The sequence below is a fragment of the Anolis carolinensis genome, chromosome 2, assembly GCF_035594765.1.
Source record: "Anolis carolinensis isolate JA03-04 chromosome 2, rAnoCar3.1.pri, whole genome shotgun sequence".
Lineage (NCBI taxonomy): Eukaryota > Metazoa > Chordata > Lepidosauria > Squamata > Dactyloidae > Anolis > Anolis carolinensis.
The window spans coordinates 17,634,843-17,660,244 of record NC_085842.1 but is presented as its reverse complement, the minus strand read 5'-3'; the positions used below and the strand labels follow the sequence as shown (position 1 = coordinate 17,660,244).

Genomic DNA, 25,402 nt, shown 5'->3' with positions numbered 1-25,402 from the left:
GCAGTCCTTTGCACAGCTCTTGCTTGTTAACCCCTTGAACTCCTGCCTGGCTTATGTATTTATTGTCTCAGAAGCCAACCGAGGGTGTAAGTTGTAATGTATTTGATAACACCAACAAAGTTAAAAAAATTTGGTATTATACTAAATGTCCTTTGACCAGAAACTGGCCACTTGGAGTGCCTCTGGTGTTGCTTTAAGAAGGCCCTCCATTGTGCAAGTGGCTGCATTGTAGTAGGTGATCTGTGGCAGGAGTCCCCAAACTAAGGCCCGTGGGCCGGATGCGGCCCTCCAAGGTCATTGGCCTGGCCCCTGCCCTAAACTTTACACTTAGGGTTGACCTAAGTCTACCTGGTCTTTGGACGTCTCTTTGCTTACTTATGGCCTTATGAGATCGTCTAGATGGTCTTTGAAGGTCTCTTTGCTTAGCTATGGCCTAATGAGACCATTTAGATGACTTTTGGAGGTCACTTCCCTTACCTATGGTCTTATGAGACCGTCTAGACGGTCTTTGAGGTCCCTTTTCTTGTCTATGGTCTTCTGATGCCCTGATTAGATCATCTAGATCAGGGGTCCTCAAACTTTTAAAGCAGAGGGCCAGTCCACAATCCTTCAGACTGTGGAGGGGCCAAATTATCATTTGGAAAAGAAAACGAACAAACTCCTATGCACACTGCACATGTCTTATTTGTAGTGCAAAACAACAACAACAATGGAAGAACAATACAATATTTAAAAATGAAAACAGTTGTAACCAACATAAACCTATCAGGATTTCAATGGGAAGTGTGGGCCTACTTCTAGCCAATGAGATAGTCAAGTTAATTAGGATTGTTGTTGTTGTTGTGTGCCTTCAAGTCATTTCAGACTTTGGCCGAGCCTAAGTCTAAAATTATTTATTTATTCATTTACTACATTTATTTATTACATTTATATCCTGCCCTTCTCACCCCGAAGGGGACTCAGAGCAGCTGTATGTACATACAATATATTATATGATTAGCATAGCACAATATTAGCATTATATATTACTATATTGAACTATACCATTATACTGTAATATTATATGTAATATATATCATATAATTAATATTATTCTATGGTATTATTAATATTATATTGTATAACATTATAATATTTTATAAATATTATATGTATATATAATATATATTATTTAAAATGATATAAAAATATATTATAAAACTGAGGGCGGGGACCAGGTAAATGACCTTGGAGGGCCGCATCTGGCCCCCGGGCCTTAGTTTGGGGACCCCTGATCTAGATGGCCTTTGAAGGTCCCTTTCCTTACCTATGGTTTTATGAAACCATCTAGATGGCTTTTGGAGGTCTCTTTGCTTAGCTGCAGCCTTATGAGACCATCCAGATGGCTTTTGGAGGTCACTTTCCTTACCTATGGTCCTATGGGACCGTTTAGATCAGGGGTCCCCAAACTAAGGCCTGTGGGCCGGATGTGGCCCTCCAACGTCATTGACCTGGCCCCACGCTCAATTTTAGACTTAGGCTCGCCCAAAGTCCGAAATGACTTGAAGGCACAACAACAACAATCCTACTTAACTTGACTGTCTCATTAGCCAGAAGCAGGCCCACACTTCCCATTGAAATCCTGATAGGTTTATGCTGGTTAAAATTGCTTTTATTTTTAAATATTGTATTGTTCTTTCATTTACTAATATTGTGCTATGGTAATAATATAATTTATTGTGTATACATATAATATTGATAATAATGTAATGTAATACAATATAATACTACTAATAATACAATATCATAATATTAATATATTATATATTAGGTGTAATATTACTAATAATATTACAGTATAATGGTACAGTGTTCCCTCACTACTTCGCGGTTCACTTTTCATGGATTCGCTGTTTCGTGGTTTTTCAATAAACCCTAAAAGACTTATAAATCATAAAAAATTACAATTTACAGCCTAAGGGAGGGAGGGAGGAGAAGCCAAAGGGAGAGAAAAGGAGCCCAAGCGGCAACAGGAGAGGAGGAGGCGATTTATCAACACACAATTGGTTGATAAAGACTTAAAATTGTGTATAACTACTAAAATAATGTATAAATATTAAAATAAGTATAGCGTCCCTACTTCGCAGATTTTCACTTATTGCGGGCAGTCCTGGAACCTAACCCTCGCGATAAGTAAGGGAACACTGTATAGTACAATATAGTAATATATAATGCTAATATTGTGCTATGCTAATAATATAATATATTGTATGTACATACAACTTGTAAACCGCTCTGAGTCCCCTTCAGGGTATAAATGTAGTAAATAAATAAACAAATAATTGTTGGTGGGGTTTTTGCACTACAAATAAGACATGTGCAGTGTGCAAAGGAATTTGTTCATTTTTTTTTTTTTCAAATGATAATTCGGCCCCTCAACAGTCTGAGGGACCATGAACCGGCCCTCCACTTAAAAAGTTCAAGGACCCCTGCATAACGGTTTTCAACCATGAAACTTTGGAAGGTACTCCATGGTAATCTACTGAACTTGGAAGCATGAATCCCCTCCTGCCTTACTCTGACACTCAGCTATCAGTAGCCTTGGAGAGACCTATCCAACAGCTGGCCCCATTTAGCTGAGCAGTACACAGCTGGGAGGTAAAAGGAGGTAAATCCTTTTTCTTCAGTCTTGGGTTTGTAAATTCCATGGTGCCGCTCCAGCTTATATTTCTCCTGCTTTGCATTATCGTTGGTTTGGTGTCGGATTGTGGTCCTTCCTTGGTTTTAAGAAGGAGGTCTGTTTGAACCCAAGAAAGGTAATGGGACTTTAAAGAGAGAAAGGGGTGAAGGAAAAAGAGGAATAGGACTGGGCAGAGAAAGAAGTGTAAAAACCCATTTTCCAATGGAAGGGCAAGCAGTCAAGGGGATTGTTTTGCTTCTGTCTTCACTGTCCTGGGAGGGGAATACTTTGCAACTGGAGTGGGAAATTAAGCTCTGTCTGGGTTTCCTTTCTGTACACTCAGAGGGTCTGTTTGCTATTCTTGGGTCATCAGAGGCAGCCCCTGATGAATCAGCAGAGGTAACCCCCCATGAATCTCCTCTCATCCCACTTCTACAGCTGCTTTTGAAATGTCTCCGTTCCTCTTTTGATTTTCCTTCTTATTCCCCAGCTTGCTTCGTTTGCTGCAAACTGAATTCAAAGGGCACAAAGGTTGTTACATGGAGGAAAAGAGAGGAAAACCTTGCCCTTCTCAGTAGGTCCAGTGAAAGATGAAATGATAGGCCCATATTATATTAACTAGCTGTGCCCGACCACGCGTTGTTGTGGCTTTTTTTAGGTGGTTCCCATGAGGTTGGGGATGTGTAGTATGTTTGTAAGAATGTAGAGATGTGGATGAGGGATTGTGTTGTCAATTTTCTAGGTAGGGAGGCCTTTAGTTTTGTTGTTTTGCCCGGTGGAGTAATGCCATTATCCTATATATCTATATCTATATCTATATCTATCTATCTATCTATCTATCTATCTATAGATAGATAGATAGATAGATAAAAGATAAGATATGCCTTCTGGTTTAGAGACTGACCATTTTATTATTAATTTGTGTTTCCAGATCTTTCTCTGGCGGCACTAACTGTGGATACCGATCTAGATCATATATGTTTATTCTAGTCCTATCTATGGCAATATTCTTTCTGTGAGGTGTCCCATGGAGAACCGAAATTCCACAGGACCCACATTAGAGGAAAGCTTGGAAAATGCAGGAGAACCCTGCCACGTTGTCCAGGTGAGAACATTTCCCTCTTTCAGTGTGTATTTTGTTATGCATACAAAGTTAAGTGATGGGACAGCCATTAAAATCCTATGTTAATGAAGAAATGGAGTTGCTTGATGAAGTGGCCACTTCCACCATCAGCCTACATGAGAACATCTCTAGACATTTCCTTTGTGGTCTTGAAAGGCTAGTGTTATGATTGAGCCTCATGGCTCTGTTACTGACAGACGTGGGCGTAAGACTCCTCGAGAGTCAGATACTCTCGAGGAGCGAGAGAGGAAAAGACTGCGAGACATATTTGCAGCACCATCTGACGAAGAATCTTTCGAAGGGTTTACGGAGAGAATGGAGGAGGGGCTGGTTAGCTCAGAGGAGGATGAGATGGATTGGACTCGGGTAAGGGAGGAATTGGGTGCCACTGGCCATGATGGGACAGAAGATGAATGGGGACCTTCAGGATTAGACCCATGGCTTAGCTGGAGGGATGGGACGGGATCCACAGCTGGAGATGCTGTTGGGCGTAGTCAGAGGTGTTCCAGCTCTGACGAGGAAAGTGATGAGGAAACGCCCGGGTTAAGGAGGACAGCTGACAGTGATGAAGATTTGTAACTGGCATAAAATGGGGCTTGGGAGCAATTGCAAATTGCGTCGGGCAAGGTAATCTGGGCAAACGCTTGGGATCCGTGTGTGTGTGGGACGCTTCCCTGAAGACTTGTGTACTTTCCTGTGCTGAGACGTAAGTTGATTGGAATCCAGGGTCAGACGGCGGGAGGGATTGTGTGGGCATTTGTTTGTGCAAACCTGTGCTTACTCTTATTAGCTTGACCTTCCGTCGTCTTTCTGACGGACGCCATCTCCTGCTTTGAGAACCCGGACTGAACTGACCACGGCTTGTCTTCCCCCCTTCTTGGACTTGGAAAAACTACAAACGTCTGCTTCTGGCTTTGATCTACGGAACGGAACTGGTCTACTCTACTTCTACAATCCTTGGCTGATTTGCTCGTGTTGGAGATCCTGTCTACTGTGTGTGTGTGGGAGCGACGCAAGTTACTCTAAGCACAGTGCTGGCAGCAGAGAGGAATCTGCTGCCAATTATTTGCATTCTTTGTATCTTTTGTTCTTTGGCTTTCGTTCTGTTAATACCTAGGCTGAAGCAAGCAGTTTGTTTTTACCCGGATTAAACTCCGGTTTAATCCGGTTTATCTTTTGAACATTTACTTTTGTCCCCTTTTTGCTCCTAAAGGCAAAAATTGCCTGGCCCTTGTGTTTTTACGGGCATTTTTGAGTTCTGTAATCTAATAAACTCTGTTACTTTGAATCTTGTGGCGTTCTGTCCTTGACAGATTGCCCGACGCCCATAAAAAGTTTATTGCAGCAATAAACCCGTCAGGAAGACGATGGATGAGTTAAGAGCCAAAGTAGACCAATTGCAAACGGCCTTTACCGTAAGCCAAACAGCTTTTGCTGTGAAAGGACATGTTTTGACTCCTGAACGCTTTGACGGAACCAGGTGCAAGTTGCCAACCTTTTTGGCACAAGTGGAGCTTTATTTTTCTCAGCTCAGTGCTCATGCTTTTCCTACTGACACTAGCAAGGTGGCTTTTATTTTGAGTTTGTTGACCGGTCCCGCAGGACAATGGGCCACTAATTTAATTTTGGGAAATGACCCAGTCAAGGACAATTTAAATAATTTCAAAAAGTTGTTAACTGATACTTTTGGGGATCCTCTCCGCACGGAGAACGCTGGGTGGGCTCTGTATCGGTTGAAACAGGGAAAAGGGACTGTTTTGGATTACTTAAATAAGTTTAACCTGTATCGCCACCAGCTGGATTGGGGGGAAAATGCATTCATGCTTTTATTTACTGCCGGGTTAAGTGATATGCTCCAGGATGAATTAGCACGCTTGGAGCCGGCTGAAAGCTGGGACGCCTTAGTAGCTAAGGTGCTGCGTTTAGACGCAAGGTTCGAGGCTCGTAAACACTCAAAAGCAATGTGTGCGCCACCCATGCATGTAACCAGGGCACCTGTGGTGATGGGGGAAGAGCCCATGGAGCTTGGGGTCTTTAAAAAGCTGTCTACAGAGGAAAAGAGCCGTAGGAGGCAGCTGGGCTTGTGTTTGTACTGTGGGAATGCTGGGCATTTTGCCAAAAATTGTAATGTGAAACCTTCCCAGCTTTCGGGAAAAGGCCAGCCCTAGTGCGACGTGAGTCCAACGCACTAGGGCTCCTCAAGCAGTCAACTGAGGGGAGGAAGCATGTTTTCGTACCCATTACATTATCTGTTGGGGGAAGGGAACTTGTTTCTACTCTGGCACTGCTGGACTCAGGAGCTACGGTCTCCTATGTAGATATTGAGTTTGCTAAGAAGCATGGCATTCCTAGAGTGCGCAAGGCATGCGACGTGTGGGTGGAGGGAGCAGATGGGAGACTGCTGGAGACTGGGGTGGTTAACCAGGAAACCTCAGCAGTAACGTGGGAGGTGCAGGGAGTAACGGGAACGTTTGTGTGGGATATTACGAGCTTGCCTAGATATGATGTGATCCTGGGGATGGATTGGCTAGCTGTAGTAAACCCACAAGTGGATTGGGCAACACGTAAAGTGATCTTAAAGAGGCAGGATTGTTGCACTCTAAACGTTACTCATGCTGATATGGAGGGAGTGCCTGCTGAGTATGGGGAGTTCTCTGATGTATTTTGTAAAAGAGAAGCGGACAAATTACCACCGCACAGGCCATATGATTGCGCCATCAAGTTGGCAGAAGGTGCGAAACTGCCAGCAGGGAGGCTGTATGCCTTGACTGTACCGGAAAGGCAAGCTTTGCGGGAGTTTTTAGATGAAAATTTAGCCAAGGGGTTTATTCGCCCATCTAGTTCTCCAACTGCGGCACCAGTATTCTTTGTAGCCAAAAAGACTGGGGAACTTAGGCTGGTCTGCGACTATCGGATCCTAAACAAATACACCATTCGGGATAGGTACCCGCTCCCTTTAATCTCGGAACTGTTATCAAGGGTGCAAGGGGCTAAGGTCTTTACCAAGCTTGACCTGCGGGGGGCCTATAATTTAATCCGTATACGGGAAGGGGATGAATGGAAGACGGCATTTAACACGTGTTTCGGATGCCACGAGTTCCGAGTCATGCCTTTTGGGCTTTGTAATGCTCCTGCGGTCTTCCAGAGGTTCATGAACGATGTGTTCAGGGACCTAATTGACCAATTTTTAGTGATTTATTTGGATGATATCTTGATTTTTTCTAAGGACGAGAAAGAACATCGTCAACATGTCAAGCAGGTTCTGCACCGACTGCGGGCTAATGGGCTTTTCGCCAAGGCTTCCAAGTGCGTCTTTCATGTGCCTGAAGTGGAGTTCCTAGGTCATGTAGTGTCAGGTAGGGAACTTAAAATGGACCCACATAAGGTTGACGCCGTCAACTCATGGCAGGAGCTGAAAACTAAGAAGGATGTACAAAGGTTCTTAGGTTTTGCTAATTACTACCGGGAGTTTATTCCGAATTTTGCAAAGCTCACGGTACCTTTGACGCAGCTTCTGCGCAAGAAACAGCCATTTGTGTGGGGGCGGGAAGCTCACGAGGCGTTTCTACAACTTAAGTCTAGTTTTCAATCGGACAACATACTAACCCATCCTGATGTTGACAAACCGTTCGTGGTAGAAGCGGACGCTTCTAGCTACGCGTTGGGGGCTGTATTGTCTCAGAAGGATTCCTCAGGGACCTTGCGTCCCTGTGGATTTTACTCACGGCAACTAACACCCTTCGAGCAGAACTATACCATATGGGAGAAGGAGTTGTTGGCGATTAAGGTGGCGTTTGAGGTGTGGCGGCACTGGCTTGAAGGGGCACGGCACCAGATCGTGGTCAGATCTGATCACAAGAACTTAGAGCACTTGCAAACAGCAAAGAAGTTAAACCAGCGTCAAATCCGATGGGCTTTGTTTTTCTCCAGGTTTAACTTCAAGGTGCAGTTCGTAGAGGGGAAGGCAAACTTGCGGGCCGATGCTTTATCCCGCAAGCCGGAGTTTAAGACCAATGAGCAGGTTGTATGTCAGACCATCTTGCCTACTGCCTCTCTGTGTGTTGTAGATAATGAGCTCGGGTTACATGACCAGATCCTTGAGGCTCAGAGGGATGATGTGTGGACACAGGAGCAACTGATGCTGCTCTCAGCAGGTAACCGTACCATACTGCCGCATCTGCAAGATCAAGACGGAGTATTGGTACGCAGGGGGCAGGTCTACGTACCAGTGGGGGCCCTCAGGTTGGAGGTGATTAGAGCCCACCATGACGAACCCATGGCTGGGCACTTTGGCAGATTCAAGACCGTGCAGCTCATTACCAGGAGCTATTGGTGGCCAAAGATGCGGCAAGACATTCTGCGCTTTTGTGACAGCTGCGCCGTTTGCCAGCAGAGTAAGACGCCTGTTGGGCGCCCTAGAGGGTTGTTGTCGTCTTTACCTGTTCCGGACAGGCCATGGCAAATCATTTCCATGGATTTTATTTCAGATTTGCCTAAGTCTGGGGGTTATACTTGTATTTGGGTGGTGGTGGATTTATTTAGTAAACTGGCTCATTTTATTCCTTGTTCAACCATTCCGGCGGCCCCTACGTTGGCCTTACTATTTACTAAGCACATCTATCGTTTGCACGGAGCACCCGAGGTGATTATTTCAGATAGGGCTCCGCAATTTGTGTCACGCTTTTGGAAACATTTCCATGAGTGTTTGGGGACTAAGTTAAACGTGTCTTCAGCTTTCCATCCGCAAACGGATGGACAGTCGGAACGGGTTAATGGGCTCTTAGAGCAATATCTGCGTTGTTTTTGTTTAGATCAACCCACGGCTTGGGTGAAGTGGCTACCGGTGGCGGAATTTGCTTACAACAATGCGGTGCACACATCTAGTCAGCATACGCCGTTTGAGCTAACTTATGGTTTTCACCCACGGGGAGGTGTGGCGCCGTCGACCAATGTGGTCTCTTCGGACCCTGTGTACCGCTCTACGGAAATGGCTGCATTGCATGATGTTGCCCGTCGCTTACTGCTGGAAGCTAAGGCAACGCAGAAGACTCAGGCTGACCGCCACAGGCAGGCAGGGGAGGAGTTGGAAGAAGGGGATTTGGTGTGGTTATCTTCCAAACATATTAAACAGGCTGGGGGAAAGTTTGCGCCTCGGTATTTGGGTCCCTTTCCTATCGTTAAAAAGATTTCTTCCGTTGCGTTTCGTTTGCGTTTACCGTCTAGTTTAAAGGTCCATCCAGTCTTTCATCGTTCGCTGTTGAAACTTGATACCTCTAGTCGTCGTGGTGCTATAGCGGAGGGTATCACTGCCACTTCTCCGCCATCGGGGGAGGAGGCCTTTGTGAGAGGGGATAGTGTTATGATTGAGCCTCATGGCTCTGTTACTGACAGACGTGGGCGTAAGACTCCTCGAGAGTCAGATACTCTCGAGGAGCGAGAGAGGAAAAGACTGCGAGACATATTTGCAGCACCATCTGACGAAGAATCTTTCGAAGGGTTTACGGAGAGAATGGAGGAGGGGCTGGTTAGCTCAGAGGAGGATGAGATGGATTGGACTCGGGTAAGGGAGGAATTGGGTGCCACTGGCCATGATGGGACAGAAGATGAATGGGGACCTTCAGGATTAGACCCATGGCTTAGCTGGAGGGATGGGACGGGATCCACAGCTGGAGATGCTGTTGGGCGTAGTCAGAGGTGTTCCAGCTCTGACGAGGAAAGTGATGAGGAAACGCCCGGGTTAAGGAGGACAGCTGACAGTGATGAAGATTTGTAACTGGCATAAAATGGGGCTTGGGAGCAATTGCAAATTGCGTCGGGCAAGGTAATCTGGGCAAACGCTTGGGATCCGTGTGTGTGTGGGACGCTTCCCTGAAGACTTGTGTACTTTCCTGTGCTGAGACGTAAGTTGATTGGAATCCAGGGTCAGACGGCGGGAGGGATTGTGTGGGCATTTGTTTGTGCAAACCTGTGCTTACTCTTATTAGCTTGACCTTCCGTCGTCTTTCTGACGGACGCCATCTCCTGCTTTGAGAACCCGGACTGAACTGACCACGGCTTGTCTTCCCCCCTTCTTGGACTTGGAAAAACTACAAACGTCTGCTTCTGGCTTTGATCTACGGAACGGAACTGGTCTACTCTACTTCTACAATCCTTGGCTGATTTGCTCGTGTTGGAGATCCTGTCTACTGTGTGTGTGTGGGAGCGACGCAAGTTACTCTAAGCACAGTGCTGGCAGCAGAGAGGAATCTGCTGCCAATTATTTGCATTCTTTGTATCTTTTGTTCTTTGGCTTTCGTTCTGTTAATACCTAGGCTGAAGCAAGCAGTTTGTTTTTACCCGGATTAAACTCCGGTTTAATCCGGTTTATCTTTTGAACATTTACTTTTGTCCCCTTTTTGCTCCTAAAGGCAAAAATTGCCTGGCCCTTGTGTTTTTACGGGCATTTTTGAGTTCTGTAATCTAATAAACTCTGTTACTTTGAATCTTGTGGCGTTCTGTCCTTGACAGCTAAGAAACATCAGTTAGAACTTCTTATTGAAGCAACATATTGGCCATTCTCATAAGAGTCTTTTCTAAGTAGATATGTTGCTGAAATAAACAAATTATTTCACGAAGACAAGATAAAGAATCAGAGAAGGGGAGGCCACCACATTCCCACACAACCTATTCATAGCTTCCCTGTATGTTCATGGGTTCAAAGCCCTTGACCTTCATCCACTCACATGCCATCCCATTTATTGGTATGGTTTTGATCTCTTACTCATCCCCGGCCTCAAGAGCAAACCTGATGGATATTGCCTGTGGACTCAGCGTGATCCCATGGATTCTATAGGGTTCTCTTAGGCATTTTGTTTAATCTCTTTCTTTGAAATATAGTCCACAGCACTTGCTTTTCGTTGGTGATCTTGCTCCCAAATACATAACCAGTGCTCATCAGATGGGATCAGGTAGTTTTAGGATATTTAGGACACCTTTTAAAGGAAGATCCTCAAAAATATCAGAATACTTTGACAAAAGCTATTTGAACATTTCCTTCCTGTATGACAATGGGATGACTAGTACAGAGATGGAGACTAGTTGTGGGTTCTATCAATATAGCCTATGATTGTCTTTCCCGGTGTAGGAGCACTACTCTGAAGTAGCTGTGAGCTCATCCAGAGCAATCCTTGAAGGGTCTGCTACCAAGCAAGAATGCCCAAAGATGCAACAAGATGATGAGACCACATTGTTGGGTAAGAAGATGATTGGTGAGGATGGGCATTGTAGACCATCAACACGTGGAGATCCAAAGCTGGGAGAGGCCTTTGTTAAAATAAGACCAACAAACTTTCCAATATGTATATTTGTCTAGGATATGATTGGCCAAATTTGTGGACTTGACTTGTGGACCTGATTGTTCACATATTTGATTGAAATGTTCTCTATAGTAATCTTAAAGTTTTCCACTGTGACTTCATAGTCAACTTCTACCGAATGTTGTTCACAGAGTCATGTTGAAGGACCTAGAAATCACTTGTCTTGGAGTCTGTAGGTCTCTACAATTCAATGGAAGTTGACTATGGAGTCATGCTGGAGAAACTAGATTTTCCTAGGGAGGCATTGTCTCGAATTAAAAAATGGCAATTTTATTATTGGCTGTTTCTCACTTTTGGCGGGTCTTGTGCCCTTAACCCCAATGGAGGGCTAGATATTTCTAAACTCACACGTCCTTCCTCCATTTCGATCCTGTTCGATTCAGCCCAATTTATTATGAGTAGGTCATTTTAAGATTCTCTTTCAAGTCAGTCAAGGAAGACTCTTTCGTGTTTCGTGTTTTCGTGGGCAGAAACAGATACGGCGGCACTTCCTGTGATGTCGGCATGGGACGTTGAAGAAATCCTTTCTCTCTACTGTGAACAGAAATCTCCATCAGCAAGTTTAGGAGGGGTTGAAAATGGCCAGGAAACTCTCCCAGGAGAAGAAAAAGGTGAGCTTGCTATTTATGGAGCAAGATGCCAAGTTCCTGGTGAACTCACCATTCAGAGCATTACTGAGAGAGTTAACAAATGAAGTCCTTGTTACTCTGGGTATATCTCTATCATGAAGTCAATGCAGTTCAATACCACTTTAACTGCCTCGGCTCAATGCTATGGAATCCTGGATGCTGTAGTTTGGTGAGGCACCAGCACTATTGGCAGAGAAGGCTAAATGTCATGAATATGGTTTGAACGTTAAAAACGTTCTTTAATCCATTTTCAGTGGGACAGTGTGCATCAGGCACTTTCAGAGAAAGAAGTAGACAGTGACACACAATAATAATAGCAATAATAATAACAATATAACACTTTATTTATATTCCGCCTTATCTCCCCAAGGGGACTCAGGGTGGATGACAGTACACATCCACGGCAAACATTCAATGCTGTTTGGACAGACAGGACAGACCAGAACAGACAGAAAGGAAGTATGTTGTCTTGAAGTCCAGTTTTTGGTGCCTTGGAGGTTAAGCTTGGATTCAGTCACAGGGGGTGCTGTTGCTCCATTCTCTATGACAGGGGTCCCCAAACTAAGGCCTGGGGGCCGGATGTGGCCCGTCTAAGCCATTTATCCGGCCCCCACGGCACAAGGGCAGAAGGGGGTTGGGCTAAATGACCCAAGGGGTCACTTCTTCTCTTACAACCATTATTATTATTACTGTATTATTGACACAACGACATTGTATGACACAGCAAACAAGATCTATATGCTGGATTTCGTTTCACAAAATCACAAGTCGAACACTTCCCAAGTGTCTAGGACTGTGTGATGTATTTTTGGATGATGCGTGCAGATCCCAGTAAGGTGGCCTTTTGCAGTTGGCAGATCGTAATTTTGTCAATGTCTATTGTTTCCAAATGCCGGCTGAGATCTTTTGGCACAGCACCCAGTGTGCCCATCACCACTGGGACCACCTGCACTGGTTTCTGCCAGAGTCTTTGAAGTTCAATCTTGAGGTCCTGATAGCAGCTGATTTTTTCCTGTTGTTTTTCATCAATGCGACTGTCACCTGGGATGGCAACATCAATGATCCAAACCTTGTTCTTTTCCACAACTGTGATGTCTGGTGTGTTGTGTTCCAGAACTTTGTCAGTCTGGATTCGGAAGTCCCACAGTATCTTTGCGTGTTCATTTTCCACAACCTTTGCAGGTTTGTGATCCCACCAGTTCTTTACTGCAGGGAGGTGGTACTTGAGGCATAAGTTCCAATGAATCATTTGGGCCACATAGTTGTGCCTCTGTTTGTAGTCTGTCTGTGCAATTTTCTTACAGCAGCTGAGGATATGATCAATGGTTTCATCGGTTTCCTTGCACAGTCTGCATTTTGGGTCATCAGCTGATTTTTCGATCTTGGCCTTGATTGCATTTGTTCTGATGGCTTGCTCCTGGGCTGCAAGGATCAGGCCTTCTGTCTCCTTCTTCAGGGTCCCATTCGTGAGCCAGAGCCAGGTCTTCTCCTTGTCAGCTTTTCCTTTTCCTTCTTCTTCTTCTTCTTCTTCATCTTCATCTTCATCTTCATCTTCTTCTTATTATTATTATTATTAACATTGAGGCTGGATGGCCATATGTCAGGGATGCTTTGAATCATAGAATCATAGAATAGTAGAGTTGGAAGAGACCACATGGGCCATCCAGTCCAACCCCCTGCTAAGAAGCAGGAAATCACATTCAAAGCACCCCCGACAGATGGCCATCCAGCCTTTGCTTAAAAGCTTCCAAAGAAGGAGCCTCCACCACAGTCTGGGGGAGAGAGTTCCACTGCCGAACAGCCCTCACAGTGAGGAAGTTCTTCCTGATGTTCAGGTGGAATCTCCTTTCCTGTAGTTTGAAGCCATTGTTCCGCGTCCTAGTCTCCAGAGCAGCAGAAAACAAGCTTGCTCCCTCCTCCCTATGACTTCCCTTCACGTATTTGTACATGGCTATCATGTCTCCTCTCAGCCTTCTCTTCTGCAGGCTAAACATGCCCAGCTCTTTAAGCCGCTCCTCATAAGGCTTGTTCTCCAGACCCTTAATCATTTTAGTTGCCCTTCTCTGGACGCTTTCCAGCTTGTCAACATCTCCCTTCAACTGTGGTGCCCAAAATTGGACACAGTATTCCAGGTGTGGTCTGACCAAGGCAGAATAGAGGGGGAGCATAACTTCCCTGGATCTAGACGCTATTCCCCTATTGATGCAGGCCAAAATCCCATTGGCTTTTTTAGCAGCCGCATCACATTGTTGGCTCATGTTTAACTTGTTGTCCACAAGGACTCCAAGGTCTTTTTCGCACACACTGCTGTCAAGCCAGGCGTCCCCCATTCTGTATCTTTGCATTCCATTTTTTCTGCCGAAGTGAAGTATCTTGCATTTGTCCCTGTTGAACTTCATTTTGTTAGTTTTGGCCCATCTCTCTAGTCTGTCAAGATCGTTTTGAATTCTTCTCCTGTCTTCTGGAGTGTTAGCTATCTCTCCCAGTTTTGTGTCGTCTGCAAACTTGATGATCGTGCCTTCTAACCCTTCGTCTAAGTCGTTAATAAAGATGTTGAACAGAACCGGGCCCAGGACAGAGCCCTGCGGCACTCCACTTGTCACTTCTTTCCATGATGAAGACGACGCATTGGTGAGCACCCTTTGGGTTCGTTCGCTTAGCCAATTACAGATCCACCTAACCGTAGTTTTGTCTAGCCCACATTTTACTAGTTTGTTTGCCAGAAGGTCGTGGGGGACTTTGCCGAAGGCCTTACTGAAATCCAGGTACGCTACATCCACAGCATTCCCTGTATCGACCCAACTCGTAACTCTATCGAAAAAAGAGATCAGATTAGTCTGGCATGACTTGTTTTTGGTAAATCCGTGTTGACTATTAGCAATGACCGCATTTGTTTCTAAGTGTTCGCAGACCACTTCCTTAATGATCTTTTCCAGAATTTTGCCTGGTATTGATGTGAGACTGACCGGACGGTAATTGTTTGGGTCGTTCTTTTTTCCCTTCTTGAAGATAGGGACCACATTCGCCCTCCTCCAATCTGCTGGGACTTCTCCCGTTCTCCAAGAACTCTCGAAGATAATTGCCAGTGGTTCTGAAATAACTTCCGCTAGTTCCTTCAGTACTCTTGGGTGTAGCTGATCTGGCCCTGGGGACTTGAATTCGTTTAGAGTGGCCAGGTGTTCCTGGACAACTTGTTTCCCTATTTGGGGTTGGATTTTCCCCAATCCTTCGTCCATTCCATGTTGCTGAGGTTGAAGATGGCTTTCTTTTTGTGAGAAGACCGAGGCAAAGAAGGCATTAAGTAGTTCTGCCTTTTCCCTGTCCCCTGTCGCCATCACCCCATCTTCTCCTTGCAATGGCCCTATCGCCTCCTTTTTCTTCCTTTTTCTACCAACGTAAGCAAAAAAGCCTTTTTTGTTGTTTTTTATGTCCCTGGCAAGCCTGAGCTCATTTTGCGCTTTAGCCTTGCGAATCTTTTCCCTACAGGTGTTGGCTATACGTTTGAATTCTTCTTTGGTGATTTCTCCCCTTTTCCACTTCTTGTGCATGTCACTTTTGAGCTTTAGCTCAGTTAGAAGTTCTTTGGACATCCATTCTGGCTTCTTTGCACTTGTCTTATTTTTCTTCTTTGTTGGCACTGTTTGCATTTGCGCCTTGAGTATTTCACTTTTGAAAAACTCCCATCCATCCTTAACTCCCTTGTTTTTTAATATCGGCGTCCATGGAATGCCGCTCAGTAATTCCTTCATTTTTTGGAAGTCAGCTCTCTTAAAGTCCAGAATGCATGTTTGACTTGTCTTAGTTTCAGCATTCCTTTGTATTGCAAACTGCAGGAGCACATGGTCACTTGCCCCTAAGGATCCAACCACTTCAACTGTATTGATCAGGTCTTCCACATTTGTTAAGATTAGATCAAGAGTTGCTGATCCCCTTGTTGCCTCTTCTACCTTCTGGACCATAAAATTATCTGCAAGGCAAGTGAGGAATTTGTTGGACTTTGTACTCTTGGCTGAGTTTGTTTTCCAGCAGATATCGGGATAATTGAAATCGCCCATGACTACTATATCTCTTCTTTGTGCCTGTTTGGTCAGCTGTTGACAGAAGGCTTCATCAAGTCCTTCATCCTGACTCGGAGGTCTGTAATAGACACCCACGACAAGATCTTTTTGAGTCCCGGTTCCCTTGATTCTTATCCAGATGCTTTCAAGGTGGTTTCCCGGATTACAGTCTTGCATTTCTTCTGCAACGTAACTGTTTTTGACATATAAAGCTACTCCCCCTCCTCTCCCCTTTGTTCTATTTCTGTGAAAGAGGTTATAGCCCTCAATGGTTAAATTCCAGTGATGGGAGTCATCCCACCAGGTTTCAGTGATGCCTATGACATCGTATGTGTGGTGCTGTGCTAGGAGTTGGAGTTCGTCTTGCTTATTTCCCATGCTCTAAGCATTAGCGTAAAGACATGTAAGCCCCTGTGACCTCCCCTCGAACTGTTTATTTGGGATTATTGTGCTCTCTGTACTTGGTCCTTGCTGTGTTTGTGCAGCCCTCCGTTTAGCCTTTCGGCGGTTCCCTGTGGTCGTGGGTAATATAGTGTTCGCCAGGCTGTTGTTCCCCTCCCCCAGTGGATCTAGTTTAAAGTGCGCCTGATGAGGTTTGTGAGTCTGTGTGCAAAAAGATGTTTTCCTACTTGTGTGAGATGCACCCCATCGCTTGCCAGTAGTCCATCCTCTTGGAAGAGTAGACCATGGTCAAGGAAGCCAAAATGCTCCTCTTGACACCATTTTCTGAGCCAGTTATTGACCTGTACTATTTTTCCAGCCCTTGTAGAGCCATGTCCTACAACGGGGAGGAGGGATGAAAAGATCACATGTACATTATACAGTTTTAGCTTTGCTTGTGCTTTTGGTGCACAGAGGCAGATGGGGGTTGGACTAAATGTCCCAAGGGGTCTCTTCCAACCCTCTTTATTATTATTTTATTATGACACAGCAAACAAGATAGATATGCTGGATTTCATATCACAAAATCACAAGTCGAACACTTCCCAAGTGTCTAGGACTGTGTGGTGTATTTTTGGATGCTGGCGCAGATCCCAGTAGGGTGGCCTTTTGCAGTTGGCAGATGGTAATTTTGTCAATGTCTATTGTTTCCAAATGCCGGCTGAGATCTTTTGGCATGGCACCCAGTGTGCCGATCACCACCGGGACCACCTGCACTGGTTTCTGCCAGAGTCTTTGAAGTTCAATCTTATTTTATTATTATTAGTAGTAGTACTATTAACAGTGAGGTTGGGTGGTCATCCATCAGGGGTGCTTTGCTTGTGCTTTCGGTGCACAAAGGCAGAAGGGGATTCGACTCAATGACCCAAAGGGTCTCTTCCAACCCTCTTTTTTATTGTTGTTGTTGTTGTTGTTATTATTATTATTATTATTATTATTATTATTATTATTATTATCTATTGCTCAGTGGCCAACTATAGTCCGGCCCTCCAATGGTCCGAAGGATCGTGAACTGGCCCACTGTTTAAAAAGTTTGGGGACCCCTGCTCTATGACGTAGAGCAGTGATTCCCAAAGTGGGCGCTACCACCCCCTGGTGGGCGCTGCAGCGACCAGGGGGGCGGTGATGGCACCTATTAGGACATGGGGCGGGGCCAGGGGAGGGGAGGGGCCTCTTCCCAAGTGCCGGAGACAGGGCTGAGCCCCTGAAGCGCCTGTTAGGACACGGAATGGAGCTAGAGGAGTGGGCGTGGTTTCTTACCCAAGAGCCTGAGACAGGGCTGAGAATCTATACCTCTCCAGGGGTGCTTGTTGGGACACTGAGGGCGGAGCTAGGGAAAAAAGGGGCCTCTTTCCAAGAGCCCGAGACAGGGCTGAGCCTCTACACCTCTCCTGAGAGGCCTTTTAGGAGGCTGGGGCGAGGCCTCTTCCCAAGAGCGTGAGACAGGGCTGAGTCTCTGTATGCCTCCCCTGAGGCACTTGTTGGAACACGGGGCGGGGTATAAAGATTCAGCCCCGTCAGGCACTTGGAAAGAGGCCCCACCCAACCTCTAGCCATGCCCCTGTGTCCTATTTATTTATTTATTTATTTACAACATTTATATCCCGCCCTTCTCACCCGAAGGGACTCAGGGCGGCGTACAAATTGGCAACAATTCAATGCCTGCACATAATTAAAACAGCAATGAAAATCCAATAAAACAATTAAAACAATATAAAAATATAAAACATATGATTAAAATCCATTCCTCCAAAATCCTCGTGCTGTAGCCGTAAATCAGTCCGGGGTCGTCTTTTATCATTTAATCTTTGAAAGCCTGGGCACATAGCCATGTTTTCAGGACACAGGACAGGGATAGAAGCTCAGCCCTGCCTCAGAGCTTGTAACTCCGCCCATCCCAGTCCTGGCTGCCCATTTGTGGCCCCGCCCACCTCCCCCTCCCCCTCCTTGCCCTGCATCTTGGCCTAGGGGACTCAGCCCCGCCCTCTTGAGCAGGAACCACGCCCACCGCTCTAAGCCACGCCCCCCTTTCCAGGGGGCGCTGAGTAATATTTTTTCTGGAAAGGGGGCAGTAGGCCAAATAAGTTTGGGGACTACCGACGTAGAGCCATCAGGACTTCCTCCTTCCACCTTCCTTTTGGTCACCGCATTTCTGGTTTTGTTCTTTATGGTGTCATAAAATACCTCCCCCGCAATTTGCAGTACCTAATTTCTCTACTTACAGCTCTAAGCTGTTTTCAAACAGTAGGTAAACAGTAAGCTGGGCTTGACGGTCAGGTGCTCACCCTGACCAGGCCTCGAACTGGCCACCTTTCGGTTGGTAGATCTTATTACTGCTGGTGATTTACCAGCTGTGCTACAGTACTGGTTTTGTAATACAGTCGAGTCTCACTTATCCAACATAAACGGGCCGGCAGAATGTTGGATAAGCAAATATCTGGGATAATAAGGAGGAATTAAGGAAAAGCCTATTAAACATCAAATTAGATTATGATTTTACAAATTAAGCAACAAAACATCATGTTTTACAACAAATTTGACAGAAAAGGTAGTTCAATACATGGTAATGCTATGTAGTAATTACCGTATTTGTGAATTTAGCACCAAAACATCATGATATATTGAAAACATTGACTACAAAAATGCGTTGGATAATCCAGAACGTTGGATAAGCGAGTGTTGGATAAGTGAGACTCTACTGTACTGCTGGTGATTTACCAGCTGTGCTACAGTACTGGTTTTGTAATAGCTATATGGATTGCACAGATGAAGTGGAAACATTACATTTACTCAGCATTCATTCCACATACATTCAACATTCATACTAACCATCCTTCTTCAGTCAGTCCGTCTTGGAAGGAGGCGTCAGGTGTTCAAAATTTCACATTTTGAAGAGAAAAGGGTCTTCTTGTGTAGAATTTTTTTGCTGTTGTTCTGGATTGTTTTGACAACTTGTCATTTAGCTAAGACTTGCTGATGCTCCATCCATTCTGGAACAGATGTTGTTTTTCTTCCTTAACATAAGGAGTCATTGTTTCTGACATCCTTAACTCAAAGAGTCATTATCTCTGACTATGAGAAAAAACAGCTGTTTCTCCTCTTGTTTGCTTTAATTTCTCCACTTTCAGAAAAAGACAGTTGGAACAACATCCTTCTGGGAATCTTGGAACCTGGAAGATTACCTCGGGAGGCAGACGAGCATCTTCTCCCGTATGGTGAGCAGGGATTTGCGTCCAGGAATCAAGAGAAAGGAGAGTGCCGGCAGGAAACTCAGGAAGCAGATGGACAAGTATTCTCCTGTGGTGGTCTCAGAAAAGCCATTGAAACTACAGACTTGACATTTATTTGTGAGGATATGAAACAACCTGAATGTGCTGTATGTAAGAGAAGCGTCTGGTTGGACTCCATCACTCGAAAGAACAGTGACAGTCAACTGGAAGTCGGTTCAGCGGAAAAAATAGATGAATCCCTCCTTCTTTGGCCGAACTGTCAATCTCCCAGAGGAACCATAACTCAGACAGGTATTGACAATTTTGTCTTGCAGGTTGCAATGCCTTCTCTTTTTTTCTCACCGGGAAAAAAAATCAATTGATGAGGAAAAGGTAGAAAATGTATTTTGTGTTGTAGCTCTTGGGGTTCTCTAGCCAGAACATATGAAGTCTAGAAAGTTTGTTGTCGAAGACTTTCATAGCTGGGATCACAGGGTTGTTGTATGTTTTCCAAGCTGTCTGGCCATGTTCCAGAAGTATTCTCTCCTGACGTTTCGCCCACATCTATGGCAGGCATCCTCAGAGGTTGTGAGGTACAATACCTCACATATCTCACAATCTCTGAGGATGCCTGCCATAGATGTAGGTGAAACGTCAGGAGATAATACTTCTGGAACATGGCCAGATAGTCCGGAAAACATACAACAACCCTCTAGGAAGTTTGTTATTGTTGTGTGTCTTTATGTCATTTCTGATTTATGGCAAACCAATCAAGAGATTTTATGGGGTTGCGAGTATGTAACTTGCCCAGTAGGTTTCCAGAGCAGAATTGAATCCTAATTTCCAGAGTTGTAGTCCAATACTTAAACCACTATGCCACACTGGGTCTTGCCTTATTATTAGAAATATCTTGATCCAAAGTTCTGCCAGAAGGTAACCTTACAGATGTGCTAGATGACTTACAGATTTCTAGAGAAAAAGTATTGTTCAAATCCATGAATAATCAAATCCACAAATGTCAAGCCTGCAAATGTGAAATGCTGACCACAGTATGCAATGCCCGGTACATTTCTTGATTGTTCTGTAAAAAAATTGCATTATATCAGTATGGTGTATTGTTAAACACTTAATAACATTTACATTATGTTTAAATTAGGGCCAGGCTGTAGCACAGCTGGTTAATCACCAGCAGCAATACATCACTGCCGACTGGAAGGTGGCAAGTTCAACACCTGAGTCGGATTGAGCACCTGATTGCCAATATTTATTTATTATTTATTTACAGTATTTATATTCCGCCCTTCTTTCTCACCCCGAAGGGGACTCAGGGCAGATCACATTGTACACATATAAGGAAAACATTCAATGCCATATAACACAGAACAGAGACAGAGACAGACGCAGAGGCAATTTAAACCTTCTCCAGCTTCCAGCTTCCCGAGGGTATGCTTGATTCCAGCCACAGGGGGAGCAGCTGCTTCATCATCCACTGTGACGGCAACTTCCTCATTCCAACGGTGGCTGGATGATTTTCATGGTGTCATAAATTAGCCTCCCCACATATAAGTGGTACCTAAATTTCCTATTTGATAGATGCAACTATCTTTCGGGTTGCTTAGGTCAACAACGAGCAGGGGCTATATTTTATTTTGAATTGTCAGGTGCTCACCCTGACACAGGCTGGCCTCGAACTCATGACCTCTTGGTCAGAGTGATTTATTTCAGCTGGCTGCTAACCAGCCTGCGCCACAGCCCAGCCTAGATTACTGTCCACCTAAGCAGTTCAAAAATAGCTGCAGCTGTGAGTAGAGAAATTAGGGACTGCTTAAACCGAGAGGTTAATTTAATTTAAGACACCATAAAATTGCCGGTGATCAGAAAGCAAGGAGGAAATACTATGATCAAAAAAGGACTCGGCGTCAGAGTGGATGAAGCGACAGCTCCCCATGTGTCCGGAATCGAAGCCGAAGTTGGAAAATGTTGAATTACCTCTGTCTGTATGTATTGTATGTCTAAAAACGGCATTGAATGTTTCGCCGTGTATATGTGTGTTGTGATCCGCCCTGAGTCCCCTTCGGCGTGAGAAGGGCAGAATAAAAATACTATAAATAAATGAATAAATTTAATTTTTTTTTAAAAAAAATCTTGGGTTTCTCTCCTCTCCTAGCAGATAAAGAAATGGAAACCCCAGACAGCTGTGAAGAATACCTTCTGGAAATCTTGGGAGCAAGGGGAATTCACCAATGTTTATCGTGGGAAGAGGAAAACTCTGTTGGACATAGTGAGCAAGAAAATCTTCCAGTGTACCAAGACCAAGAAAATTATCAAAACAAAACCCTGCCAGCAGTTGCGGTGATTGAAGCTGAAGTTGGCCGTACTGTTTATGAAGCCCCTAATGCATCCAGAATTCAGTTGGTTGCCAAGGCTAACGAGGCAAAACACGAAGACATCTTATCTGAGGAACACTTCCAGCAGAATGTCATCATCCAAGAGAGTACTGAAAACCCGCAAGATAGAACAGGTAGTGTCACAATGTGTAATAATAACAATACTTTTCATTTCTTACCCACCTCTACCAAAGTCATGGCACAAAAGACTGATTGGCACAAAATCACCATTAATATAATCAATGTGCATGCGAAAAGTATGGTGTGGGTGAGAAAGTGCATGTATGCTCCATGTATAAATAGAAATACAACCAGATAGGAAGCTGTAGTAGACATTAAATAGTTTTCATAAGGTGAGTAGCTTGTGATGAGAGATGTACAGAGACAAAGCAGTTCAGATGTTTGGTTTGTTGGGGACTAGCCCGGAGGGGAAGTAAAGGAGAGAATTCCAAGAGAGCAATAAAACAAGACTAATGATAAGGCAAAACAGCCGTACATACCCCAAAGAGCTGTATCATGGAAATGGCCGCCGCAAAAGCATGTCGCAGCAAACAAAGAATATATACCTTTGGCTTATCTAAAATTGACCAATGGCTGAGGGTCTTCCTCACCTTCCACACCTACTTGGCATAAATGATACCTGTGACCTCACTTGTTTACTCTGAGCTTTCTTCTCTCCTTGGAACTTTCTGGAGAAAGGCACCAGCTCACAGGAAGGGAGAGGCATATGCAGAAGAAAAGCCACATAGGCAAAAGTTTACTATTTTCTGGCTTATGGTCCCTTCAGGTTTTTGTTTGTTTACTTGTTTAGTCGCTTCCGACCCTTCGTGACCTCATGGACCATCCCACGCCAGAGCTGTCTGTCGGCCGTGGCCACCCCCACCTCCTTCAAAGTCAAGCCAGTCACTTCAAGGATAACATCCACTCATCTTGCCCTTGGTTGGCCCCTCTTCCTTTTTCCTTCCATTTTCCCCAGCATCATTCTCTTCTTCCAGGTCTTCTTGTCTTCTCATGATGTGGCCAAAGTACTTCATCTTTGCCTCTTATATCCTTCCCTCCAATGAGCAGTCGGGCTTTATTTCCTGGAGGACTGGCAGGTTGGATCTTCTTGCGGTCCAAAACACTCTCAGCATTTTCCTCCAACACCAAAGTTCAAAAGCGTCTCTTTTTTATTCGCTCAGCCTTCCTTATGGTCCAGCTCTTGCATCCATAGGTTACTATGGAGAATATCATTGCTTTAACTATGCGGACCTTCATTGACAGTGTGATGTCTCTGCTCTTCACTATTTTATCAAGGTTGGCTATTGCCCTCCTCCCAAGAAGTAAATGTCTTCTGATTTCCTGGCTGCAGCCTGTGTCTGCAGTAATCTTCGCACGTAGAAATACAAAGTCTGTCACTACCTCCAAGTTTTCTCCCTCTATTTGCCAGTTATCGATCAGTCTGATTGCCATCATCTTGGGTTTTTGGAATGTTTGATTGGAGAAAGCCAATTTGAGTATGAATTCATTTTCTCCTTTTCCTTGGCAGACCAAAAAGGGGAGATCCCAGGAAGTTGGGAAAAAATCTTAGAATCAGAACTCCACCAGCTTTCATTCTCAGAAGCGGGTGACACCCTTTTCCAGTACAACGAACAAGTGGATGCCTCCCTGAATCCAGGAAGAAAAGACACAGTGGAAGACACAGGCGGACCATTTGTTTGCTATTATAGTGGCGACCACGGCCACAGTGAAACCAGAGGCTTCATGATGGCTGATGCTAATGAGGACCAAGAGATCTCATCTGAGCAAAGTTCCTGGCTGAGCTCCATCGTACAAAGGAGCACAGAAGGCTTGCAAGATGGAAGAGGTATGAAGTACAAGAAACACAGAAACTGTGCTGGTACGGCTGTACCAGAAGCTCCAACTTTATTTTCTTTCTGCTAATGTTTGCAGTCATAGGGCAGGCTGCCTGTCCATCATTATTAAGTTTGGTTCCGCCCCTTGTTCAGGGTTCTGGGAGTGAAAGAGTCATTTTTAAGTCAGTCTCACTTAAGGAAGCTAAGCTATAGGACGTAGACCAGCTCATCCCGTAGAAAAGCTTCATATCTCAATAACATCCGGGGATATAGAACATCCGAGGAATCAAACAGAAAATCCAGGGGAAAGATCCCAAAGGTTCTGGCTAAGAGCTCACAGCCCCTCAGCCTCACAGCTCCTGAGGGAAACAGCCCTAAAGTTTCCAAAGAAACCTCAGAGAGGGAACAGCACCACATATCCATGCAACCCCAGCTGAAACATCTTCAAGCCTTGGTGGGTAGGTCCACTTGATACCCAGACGCATTTGGAATTGGTAGTGGGTCCCACATCAGCTAGGCCCATATAATAGACAGCCTGGGAGAGGTTATAAGGGGGCTTTCTTCTTATAGAGAAAGCACAGCTATCCAAAGCCAATTGCCTGTCCCCTGGGGACAAGACTGAAAAGGCCAACAGTTTATTAAGGAAACCTTGAAATGTTATTTGACTCCTTGAAGATTTATTATTTGTTCAATAATAAAGACTTAGTTATCTCATTAAAGACTCAAAGGACTATCCTTTTCAGGAAAATCCTCAAGAACCTCTCTTTAGGCGCCCTGGCTTCCCGCTGGGCATAAAGTATACGTCCTATACAAAGACAATAGCTACAGGCCCAGCGCGTGACAGAACAGAAACCATAGTCTATTAAACATTCTGTAGCTGTAGTAGGAGAGTGAATTCAAAGAAAAATTACTGCAGAACAGTATTAAAAAGAGAAAGTGTTATCAAAATGTACTTTTGGGTTGCTGTGAGTTTTTCAGGCTGTATGGCCATGTTCCAGAAGCATTTTCTCCTGACGTTTCACCCACATCTATGGCAGGCATCCTCAGAGTTTATGTGGTCTCTTGGAAACTAGTTCTCTCACACCAGAAGTGACTTACAGCTTCTCAAGTTGCTCCTAACACACACAAAAACCTTCCTTCCCATCTGAACTGAGAAATAATAGTGTTGAAATTCATTGTTTTTGTGTCTTTACGTTTTCTCTATTTTTTTCTTGGCAGATATTTATCAAGATAGTGAGGAAAAGGAAGAACAATGTGGGCTATCATTCAAAAATGGAGGTGACCAAGAACTGGAAGAGAACATATGCAGTAGAGATGAATCGAAGGTGCAAGGAACAAACCTTCCAGAGGACAGAAGAAACAAATCTGTTCCATATCTGGGTAACACCTACCTTGAACAAGAATAACAAATAGCAAAAACACTTGAGGAAAGTCTTCATGATCATTTGAAAATCTTCACAAAGGAGATACCAAATGAAAACTTGAGGACTCTGAAAAATGGTGCTGTGACCAAAGAATCCACCACATGCCCAACATCCCAAATAGAGAGAAACACAGGACAAAAGCAGAGCTCCAAGTAAGTATGGCATGTACAAGGAGTTTCACTAACTCCTATAATTGTATAAGGTCCTAAAGAATACACACAAAGAAGAAATCCTATATATGTGCATAATATGGATTGAGCTTTGGGAGACCGCGTTTCTGGG

The 25,402-nt window shown here is 44.5% G+C and overlaps 1 protein-coding gene across 2 annotated transcripts; it reads left to right on the top strand.

Annotated features, from left to right (window-relative positions):
- Positions 1-2,438: 2,438 nt before the first annotated feature.
- LOC103281207 (uncharacterized) lies at positions 2,439-25,382 on the top strand. 2 transcript variants are annotated; one of them, XM_062973475.1, is made up of 8 exons: positions 2,439-2,795; positions 3,591-3,764; positions 10,906-11,014; positions 11,608-11,748; positions 19,394-19,786; positions 21,645-21,995; positions 23,390-23,707; positions 24,915-25,382. In XM_062973475.1, the coding sequence occupies exons 2-8, from the start codon at positions 3,687-3,689 to the stop codon at positions 25,100-25,102; spliced, it is 1,578 nt and encodes a 525-aa protein (XP_062829545.1). In that variant the 5' UTR covers positions 2,439-2,795; positions 3,591-3,686; the 3' UTR covers positions 25,103-25,382. The 2 variants fall into 2 exon arrangements, with proteins under 2 accessions (XP_062829545.1, XP_062829544.1); XM_062973474.1 differs by having other exon boundaries at positions 21,642-21,995.
- Positions 25,383-25,402: the final 20 nt, after the last annotated feature.

What these genes read in the sequence shown, in the direction of transcription:
- LOC103281207 (XM_062973474.1), top strand. Translation starts at nt 3,687, where the DNA reads ATGGAGAACCGAAATTCCACAGGACCCACATTAGAGGAAAGCTTGGAA. An exon ending in TGATGAGACCACATTGTTGG is followed by an intron (nt 11,015 to 11,607) that starts GTAAGAAGATGA and finishes TTTCGTGGGCAG; the next exon opens with AAACAGATACGGCGGCACTT. An exon ending in AGGCTTGCAAGATGGAAGAG is followed by an intron (nt 23,708 to 24,914) that starts GTATGAAGTACA and finishes TTTTCTTGGCAG; the next exon opens with ATATTTATCAAGATAGTGAG.